The sequence below is a fragment of the Rhamphochromis longiceps genome, linkage group LG18 (assembly GCF_057381845.1).
Source record: "Rhamphochromis longiceps isolate RC_006_pf linkage group LG18, R_longiceps_female_GT1.1, whole genome shotgun sequence".
In the NCBI taxonomy this organism is placed as follows: Eukaryota; Metazoa; Chordata; class Actinopteri; order Cichliformes; family Cichlidae; genus Rhamphochromis; species Rhamphochromis longiceps.
The window spans coordinates 12684621-12695086 of NC_140574.1; the positions used below are offsets into that span (position 1 = coordinate 12684621).

At 42.8% G+C, this 10466-nt stretch overlaps 1 protein-coding gene across 1 annotated transcript; it reads left to right on the forward strand.

Annotated features, from left to right (window-relative positions):
- Window positions 1-8092: 8092 nt before the first annotated feature.
- Window positions 8093-10275, forward strand: klf2b (Kruppel like factor 2b). The gene is made up of 3 exons (XM_085388358.1): window positions 8093-8449; window positions 8657-9569; window positions 9700-10275. Exons 1-3 carry the CDS (start codon window positions 8378-8380, stop codon window positions 9873-9875), a joined length of 1161 nt encoding a protein of 386 aa, XP_085244484.1. The 5' UTR covers window positions 8093-8377; the 3' UTR covers window positions 9876-10275.
- The last annotated feature ends 191 nt before the right edge of the window (window positions 10276-10466 follow it).

Here is a 10466-nt window from a genome sequence, read left to right on the forward strand (position 1 = left end):
TTGGCTGCCCGTCGCAAACAGAAAGTTTGAGCTGTAGGAGTGTAAGGCTCAAACAACTGAAAGCAAGAGTAGGCAGAAAAAGATCTCAGCATTCAGAGCAGTTTAAAGCCTGGACTGTTGAATCACAAGAAGTACTTTCACATCCACTTACTTTTTACTCACACACACGTATATATATATGTGCATAACAAAAAATTAAATAAAAACTGCTTTTAGTGATGACCCTACACATGGACACCTGATTTTACACACTGAATTGTAGATGATGAGTAAGGTAGGAAATTCAAAATTCATTTTAAGTATTGCGTAACCCTGAAATGTTGAAATTTTCATATACAGTACCACTATGCCTTCTTACTTGAATATTGTATATTGTATATTGCATAGCTTTTTTTGTTATACGTAAAATTGTATTGTATTTATTTAAATTTTTACTTTTTAATTATTTTATTTGCATTTTTCTAATCACTAGGGTTTGAGAGTAACGCAATTTCTATTCTGTGTATGTCCTGTACATGTGGCAGAATTGACAAATAAAGTTGACTTGACTTGACTTGACTTGACTTTTGTCATGTAACCCTGATGCAATCTTGCCGTATTCTACTGACACTCAGCCTGACCTTTTTAACGCCCTCCGATGTGAGTTTGTCACGATTTTCCATGACACTTGTGCGAATGATAGGTAATGTACTCTTGTCATTCTGGATTTCATACATTATAACGCCCACTCACAGCATTTCATTCGTTTTACAACCTCACCCCATTTCTCAAACGACTGAGGAATCAGCTCCCAAAAATTTGGCTCAAAGAGCACAAATCTTTTGCTTTTTAAGGGAGCCGCATTTTTAGTGTCATCCATTGAGCAAAAACACAACTCCATTCACAAGTACAGGATCTGTGTCCACTCACTGAAACAGTGCGGTTCTGTAAAAACAGACGAGTGCACTTAAGGAATGGTAAGGTGTAGGAGAGGAAATACCTGGCGCATACCTTATTCCTGGAATGTTTTTATTAGGCTTTCCACAAATGTCGCCATTTTGAAGTGTGCACACTATAAAGCACACTGCAGGCTCGATCACTCAATCAAGCCGAGCGTGCCTTCAATGGGGAACCTGTGTCGAGGCCATGGATATGTTATTTAAACAGCTGGCACAGTTTAGTGCGGCATGTTCAAATGCACACAGGTCTGAAGTTGTGGAACTGCAGCGGGGGGAAAGCACAGGCCTACTCCAGTTTTCAGCGGGACTTGCAGTGTCATCACAACCAAAGGCTTGATCGAGCAGTTGAGTTAACCTGCTGACAGTAGTCAGGTTACAAATTAGTGCAAACAACAGAAAAAGCACAATGCCTTTTATACCGGCACAGTGGATTATTAATGAATACCATTCGCACATCATACAAAGTCAGTACGTGACTTTAAAAGAGATGTGTGACCTTTCAGGAATTATGTTTATTTGCTTTTTGCAGAGTGGAAAAATGTAAAAATTGACGCCACTCCTATGTTTGTTTTATCTTTGTATTTTCAAGCCCTAAATGACCTTTTTGAATGAATGAATTAACATATAATGACATTAAAACCGGCAGCACAGTGGCACGGTGGTTAGCACTGTTGCCGCACAGCAAGAAGGTCCTGAGTTCAATTCCAACATCAGGCCGGGGTCTTTCTGTGTGGAGTTTGCATGTTCTCCCCGTGTTTGCGTGGGTTCCCTCCGGGTACTCCGGCTTCCTCCCACCGTCCAAAGACATGCAGCTTGTGGGGATAGGTTAATTGATTAATCCAAATTGCCACTAGGTGTAAATGTGCAAGTGAATGTGAGTGCGAATGGTTGTCTGTCCCTGTGTGTTAGACCTGCGACAGACTGGCGACCTGTCCAGGGTGTATCCCGCCTCTCGCCCTATGACAGCTGGGATAGGCTCCAGCGCCCCCCGCGACCCTGAAAAGGATAAGCGAATGGATGGATGGATGGATGGACATTAAAACCGCATATCAAACCATAACTTGTCTAAAAAACACAGACTTCAACGCACAAACACAGACTACAATTAGCAGGCAGCTAGCATCTGTAGCCACCTTTGTCACCAATGAAAGTGGCTTAATCATTCATAACTTTAACCCTCAATACAATTGTAATGTGGTAGTTGTATAAAAATTCACAATCCTTACAATGGCCACAAACAGGGAAATTAACCTTAAAGACCGTATCAGGAAATAAACGCCTTTATTTCTGCTGTAAAGAAAGGATGGAAGAAGAAGAGGGCAAGGGTGGGCAGTCCACAATTAGGACTTAATTGTAATATTTGCTCTTACCAGTACCACAGTATGAGGAGATTACATTAATATGAAGGAGAAGTGAATTTATTATTCATGTGTCCCTCCACAACAGTCCCAGTTTTCATGTGGCCGCTTGAGAAAATTAATTGCCAGCCCTGTTTTATGGTGATTAACTCTCATTTGGCGCCAACACCAGTCGTGCAGTTGAGAAACTGCAGGGTTTTTTTTGCTTTAGGGAGGACAGTGGGGTACTGCTAGCATGGCTCTGGAGTTTTATCCATCACAAAGCATTTGCGGTTGTCCAGCACATTGAAAAAGTGCCAAGTTCTGATTAGAGTGCTATGAATCTCATCTAACTCTAAGCAAGAGAACTAATAAGTGTATTTTTTTCAAAGGTGGATTATGCCTTTTAGTGCTTGTGTAATACAATAAGCAGCACTTTGAATTGTTATGTGTCCACAGGGTATCTGAAAGTGTTTCAGTGCCTTTTGGAGTGGCCCACTTCAAGCCCCGGAGAACTCCCCTATTCTCATTTATCAAATAAAAAGCACCTCTCTTTGCACCTTTTGAGAGAGAACGAATTAAAAAAGCAACATTTTTACTGTCTGTGGAGCCATGTGTGTGTGGTGTGACGAGTTGGACCAGTATGATTCCTGGTGTTAACAGCTAATAAATTGGGGCCCATCCCCTCTGTGCTCTACTGGCTCAATTATATCCACATGTAGCCAGTATTCCTGCCATGTTAGCCTGAGTGTGCTGCATATTTTTAAAAGGTGGGTTTCCATAACACTTGCTGAAAGCTGCACTGGTTGTTGGGACACATGTTTGGGCTCTGTGGAAGCCAAACGCTGGCTGTTTTAATGCAGAGGTGCTGTGGAGCGCAGCAGGGGCCAGCATGTGGTCTTTGTTTCTCTGTGAGCAGAGACGACAAACAGGTTTATTAGCCAGATAGAGCCGAGAACAAAAAGAGGAGCTTATTGCACCTTTGTCTACAAGTTTTCAACATTGTAACTGACACGGCAGTTTATTAAATGAACCGACATCGCGCTAATGCGGTCGAATGCGACTAATCCTGCTCTGGATCCCATTATTCATTCAGGCTGTCTTGATCGGCTTTGGTTGGTTTAACCGGTTTTCTCTGTTTGTAGGTGTACAACTGAATGCAATTAATATTCATTAAGGTTTTTTTTTTTAAAAGTCTTCACTAGTGAACCACTTTAAAAAACAAAACAACAAAAGAGCATGTGGTAAAGGTCAAGAGTTGAACTGGTCTCTCAATAATCTTTCATCTTTAGTATCAACTCAGTTACTTAACAATATAACACTTAGGCAATGTCATGCAACACATTGTTAAAAGGAAGAAATGAAAATGATCTACAAAGGTACAGACAGCTCTGAATGGTGACAGTCAAGTGTCGCTGTGAAATTCAGCTGCACTTTAGTTAAGCTAATTCAACAAAGCAACCTTGTTGAAGGCCCCCAGCAGCTACAGAAAGTCTCCAGGACTGTCTCTGGGCTGACTTTTCTAACAAATGTTTGACGGTGTCTGAAATTAGTGTAGGATCGGAGCCAGCTCTGAGAATGTCATGCCACTGGCGTGTGCCAACCTTTTCTGCTTAACATTCCCCCCCCCCCCCCCCCCGAAACCCCCATCCCCCCACCTTGTCCACATCCCCCTACATTTTTTTTCCAGCAGAGGGGACAGCGAGCCTCAATGCTATCATTCTTTGATTCTGTTTGAATCTGGCCGCATGTGAGCAGGAAAAGGAGCCAAACGTGCTTCCTGAGTGTTCGGAGGGGGGAAACGCTGTAATAAGCAAGGGGGTGGGTGGTTAAAAATAACCGAGGTATATAAGCACAGAGCAGGATCCAACTCACTCTCAAACTCTCGCTGCCTCTCGCCCAGTCGGGATGTCGGAGCGGGCCCGCCAAGTCCGCTCTCTCACACTTACACACTGTTTTTCCATGAAAGTTAATGCAGTAAGGCAAATCCTCAGTGCGGGTGATGAAGCACTTGCAGACGTGACATAAACACTATGCACGGCTGTGCTCATGTCACTAAGTTAAACAGCCCAAAACAATTTCGGCAGTGACAACATGAAGCTTCATCATGGAGAACATGAAGCATACATCAGCGTGATGAGCTAATAAACCTCATGCTTGGTGTTTTTAACATTCCCATTTGTATTCTGTCAGAAACTTGGCATTTTGGGAAACCCGTAAAGTTATCTGCCTTTCCACACTCAAAGAAATACTGGACGCGGACATGATGTGTACAGTATTATTCTGCTGAGGTCGAGCATGTTCTCGCAGAACAGCATTGTCTCGTTCTTCTTTTGTGCTTTCTCTCTGTGAAACTGCACTTTGTAGTTTGTTTGATCTCTCCATTTTTGGCTGCACGGGGATGGGAGGTTCTCTTTAGAAATAGCTCGTCTTTATTTTACACCAAGTCCTGAAAAGCATGTTGGACAAAAACAAAAGAGGATGCTTAAAATTCTCAACAGTATTGTCACAGTCCTACGTGGGAAAGTTTTTCTTAAGAGAAAAGAATAGATTTTACAGAACGACTGCTGCTGTTAATGCAACAACATGTCAGCAGCTTCATTACTCCTGAGCAACATGACAGCCTGTTGATAAGTTGATCACCTCACAGCACAGATAAGACAGCAACAGTAATAGTTCGAACAATTGTGAAATTACATTGTTGCCCAATTGTAAAACGATTGTGTAAATTTCAGTTCAGGGAAAGAGGCTTCGCTGGAAATTGTACTAATCTATACTTAATCCTGCCATATGATGACTTTAGTGGTTCCTCTTCTGCAGTAAGAGCTGAAAGTGCAGTCTTTGACTCCAAGAGAGACGGCGCTTTTACTGACAAGTGCACTGAAACCAAGATATTTGTCCTGTTTTTTCCTTTTTTACTTCTGACCTCTGTAGAGTGGAAAGCACGTGGGGGCAATTTTCCCCACAGGGATCAACTGAGTACCAGTTCTTTATGAACTTGTTACAAATCTTTGAGTGCAACCTGAGAGATGTTTTTACGTGGGCTGCTGCAGTCATAAGAGTGTCCCGCCCATCGTATGTCCAGCATGAGTATATGCCCGGTGCGCTCAAATGAAATTCTCTCCTCGGGTATGCACACTTCTCCACAGGAAGTGACAGCTCAGAACGAAATACAAACCCGTCTCCTAAATGTTGTACCAAGTATTCCCACAAGACATGCCAACTACTTTTGTTGCCTTTCACATCAATTTGCTCTGCTTCACAGACCAGTGCACGCTGAGTGAAGTTTAACGTGGGTATGGGCTGCTCGCGTATAAACGTTTCGGTCATGTTTGGCTTGGTTTTGAATCCGCCAGGTGCAGCATCGTTGAGTCAAAGATTTCCTATTAAGCGGTGTTAGTTGAAACAAAGTATCTAAAATGTGCACTGTGAGAATCAGTAAGTCTGTAAAAGGCTTCAGGTAGAGGTTATTTAATAGATACAGTACAAATTCAGGGCTATTTACAGATAATTAAACGAGCCAAATTAACCTTCTTGTCGTTTTCACCTTTTTTTTTTTTATAAATACAAACCTTGAGCAAGAGCTTGTATAAACATAAAATCAGCAGCTGTGGCTCAGTGGGTAGAAAAACCTGATGTTTCATCCCAGACTCCCCCTGTTCAAGTGTCCTGAAAGGAATCTGTTGACATTTATGAGACATATATAAAGTATGTCGAAGTCACTGCAACAGACCAGTAAATAATAAGCCACAAAAATGCCATAAAAACACAAATATTTAGCCTCTTTGTTTTTACAAGTTAAACAAGTGAGATCCAATCTTTCTCTTAGAAAGAAGGCAAATATTAATAGTGCTCCCTTTAAGTGAGACAAAAGCATGTAGTAAAATGCTAAAGTTCAAATGGCACTGGTGTAATATACTGTTGAGACAGCCTGTTGGGGTTTTTTTCATATGTGGGCTTTCGCAGAGCGACAAATCTTGCATAAGGTTTCTGAATTTAAACATAGTGGTGCAAGAAGATTTTAAGCAATGTCTCTAAAAAACCTTGAGTTCTTTGGTAATTGCCTAAATGTAATCTATCAGGCATTACAGGGCAGTAAAGGTAGCTGAGTAAGAGAGGAAGTGAGATTGCTCTCACTCTCACTAGTAGCAAAGCAAAAAAAGGCTCGCGGAGCAGAGCAAGGGTCAACAACAGCGGTCATGGGTTCAGACATCAGGCCGGCTGCTGCGCTGCCTCTAAAAACACATTTCCTCTCTGGCCTTACTGGACTTCTTCTGTGTGACGCACTTTCCACTGAACACACAGAGCTGACAGGGCTCAGGATGTGGAAACCTCACAGCTGAAAGTTTACTGGTGAAGGTGGTGGACATGACAGCTTGATGAGAGGTGGTGTATCTGTCATTAGAAGCTGACTTGGATCAGGTCATTGGCACACTGAGTACTTTTGCGCTTTTTTAACCTGCTGAGGTTGAGGATAAGGTGTGTGTCTCTCTTGGGGTTTCAGGTTAAATCCTACATAAAGTACAGTTGGAGAGTACCTAAAATATAGTGTGTACTTCAGGTTCCTATCTTGGAGTTGCATAGGTTTCTTTTGACTTATTCTGTGCTGCATTTTAGAGGGAAGCATTCCTTCTGAAATAACAAGTCTACATTAAACTTACAAAAAAACTAGCTTAACATCAGCTTCACGTGCAGATAAATGGCTGCTTACAGGTAATCTAAATCATTACTCATCCCCAATTGCCTCCACTAATCGTGCTTCAGTGTGACATTTAATAAAACACGTGCTTCTTAAAACAATCTCTTCTTTCATTGCACTATTCTATGTTGAATTGGATCCAAGGAATAAAGTTTAGGCACCAATCTTTCTAATTCCATCACACTTTGGGAAAAAGTGGCACAAAAAAGTGCGGAGTCGTACCCTGCAGAAAGCCTGTCTTCATGACCTCTGGAGCCAGGCGACTTCCTCGGATTCCTCCAGAAAACAATCCCCCTTTCCTCAAATCTCTCGGTCGAAGTAGCAACAAACACTAACGCTGATTTGTGATGCAAATGTGAACCCAATCGAAACCAGTAGCCCCAATTATGTCATTTACATGTGAACGGGACGTTAGCTTAAATTACGTTTATATCAGGAATGGTTAAAGCGTAATAATACCCCCCTCAAAAAAAAAAAGGGGGGGGGGGGGAGTTTCAGACGACCCTGGCGCCTGTTTAGACAGGCCCGTTGTGAGAGAACAAAAAGCATCTACCATTAATGATAATGAGCCGGCACAGACACCTACACTGCGCGTATCTTTACTGAGCTCTTATAAGTTTAACAAAAACGTGTTTATTTAAATAGAAACCCCTTTAATGGAGGCTCTTGGACCAGTGCGTGAGGAAGTGTGAAAGAAAAAGAGGCTTAGAGAGGCATCGAGATCAGAAAATAATAAATATATAATAATTAATAATGTATGCCACATATATACATATATTTTTTATTTCGTGGCAAATCTTTCAGTTTCTTTCCAGAGCTGAACCCGCTAATCCCAATCTAATGATATTTTTATTACTGTTCATCAGAAAAGCCACATCTCCTTTGTGTCCTGGTGATTAACTCGAGTACTGACAGCCTTTATTTTTAAGTTGCTGGTGCGGCTTTGCCTCCAGCAGTTTCTGTCACTGTACTTGTTCTTTTTAGATTATTACGTAAGTATATATGGTTGCTATACAGTGTGTTTATCATTTAAAAAAACAAACTTCAAATATCTTGCGTCACAATGTGGGAGGGGCCGAGCTAGGGCCCGCCCTTTTCAAAGAGGCTTGGTGCGAGCCGCTCTGCCTGTCACACACAAGTGAGCTCTGAGTCTGCACGAGCTGCTTTATAAAGCGCTAAATTTACCAAACTTTACGTTGTTTCCTGAGCTCTCACAATTGGCCAGGCGCGCTCGGAATAGGGTTATAAGGTTCGGAGGACCTCCTACCACTTTTAAACTTGTTCATGTATTTGATGTGAAACTGTGGAGAAGCGACAGTGAAATAGGCGCACAGACCCCTGCGCGGCTGCCGCTCAACACAGCACGATTTTGACAAGAGAAACTTATATTACTTTACCCAACGATGGCCTTATCCGGAGTGATGCTACCGTCATTTTCGACTTTCTCAAACCAAAGAGAAAAACCCTGGGAAAATGTAAGTTTGAAACAATGTTACGCAATTGTGTGTATGTGTTTTGTGTGTGTTTGTTTTTTTAAATATCCGTGATTTTGATTCTGCTTGTAATAATATAAATATCATGTAAGAATAATTTATTTGCTTCGAAAAAATATATATTTTGGTTCTAAAAAAAACTTTGCAGTCGCTTGTTTCTCATCTGCTTTTTTCTCCTCATTCCTACAGAGATGGAAGGGAGAGATGGACAAACTGGTCTCTTCGAGCTGGTCCATGCTTGAAATGGTACAAAACCTGGACAATCAAAACAAAAAGGAAGACGAGGATCTGAGTAACTATTTGGATCTGGATTTTATTCTCGCCAATACAACTGGCTCAGACAGCGCGATGGACTATCTGGGCACCGCCGACCCCAACATGTACACGACTGGAAACTCTATGCCATCGTTCCCAGCAGACGACCATCGCTCCCCACCGCCCCCGTACGGCGCCAGCCTCATGACAGAACAACTCCGCTCCGAAGGAACAGACAGCTATGGCATTACGCGCAACCCCAGCATTCAGGGAAGATTTTATGCCAGCACGGCGCATTTCCCCCGCCCGGAGAACATCAAAGTAGAGCCACCAATGGACAGTTATGGTCCCGTAATGGGCATGGTGCCCCAGAGCTGCAGCAAAATCAAGCAAGAAGGCAACGTTTCGTGCATGATGTCCTTTGAGCAGCCAAGAGTGGCCATCTCTCCCCGAGCGGCCAGCAACATGACCCCGCCGCTGAGTCCCAATGACCAGGGAGTTTCGGACTGTCAGGGACAGTTATGCCAGCCCATGAACTTTCAGCAGAAATATCACACAACTGTGGCTTTCCAGCACCACCCTCAGGCTCCACAGATGCAGATGGCCTACCACGCTCCACATGCTGGTTTTGGCATGTATGATGAAGCTCTCAGCCTGCAGCCGGGCGCACAGAGGGTGATGCTTACTCCACCCTCATCTCCCCTCGAACTGCTGGAGTCCAAACCCAAAAGAGGCAGGCGCACGTGGCCACGGAAGCGCACAGCCACGCATACCTGCACGTTTGCAGGCTGCGGAAAAACCTACACAAAGAGCTCGCACCTGAAGGCACATCTCCGCACTCACACCGGTAAGTTTGAGCTGAAGTATGCTATGATCTTTTTTAAGTGCGCAGTTACGCACAGAGCAGCGCATTGATTAAAACAAAATGCCGTTTCAGCACAGCCTAATAAACTTTTTTTCAAATTTTGTTCACGCAGGTGAGAAGCCGTACCACTGCAGCTGGGAAGGCTGTGGATGGAAATTCGCCCGCTCCGACGAGCTTACCCGTCATTTCCGCAAACACACCGGACACAGACCCTTCCAGTGCCACCTGTGTGAGCGCGCCTTTTCAAGGTCTGACCACCTGGCCCTTCATATGAAGAGACACATGTGAAGTAACCCACATAAGGACTCGGGGCGATTGGGGGGGGGGGGGGTTATTATTATTACGATTTCAACTGTATTTTTTATTTAAAATATTCCTCACATGACCAAAGACGCATATTATGATATTGAATTCAAAAAATGTTTAGTGTTATTGTTTAATAACGTAGCTGGTACTACTTTGGTTGTTTAAGCTTTAGAAAAGCTTTGTTTGCTTTAGAGCAGGCAGACCAAGAAGGGGCTGGCCCTGTATATACTACTCTCCTTTGACAGAACTGGAATGCTGTGTTTGACACAAAAGTGCCTTTCTGTGTTGTGCTACTGTATAAAAAAAAAAAAAAAAAAAAAAAAACCTCTTTGTGAAAGAAGACATGGCCAAAAAAGCAGTACATGTTCTCGCTGATAGGAATGCAATGCACATACAGTTGCCTAATATGTGCAAAGACAAAAGACAATGTTTTATTTAAACTGCCTCAATGTCTGAATGGCCTATACTGTTTTTTGTTTTTTTAAATGCTTTTTGTCCATCTCAGTGTGAAACTCTTGGTTCCAGCCCCTCTGTACACTATCAGGGCTTGATGTCCTGTGCTTTATTTTTTAC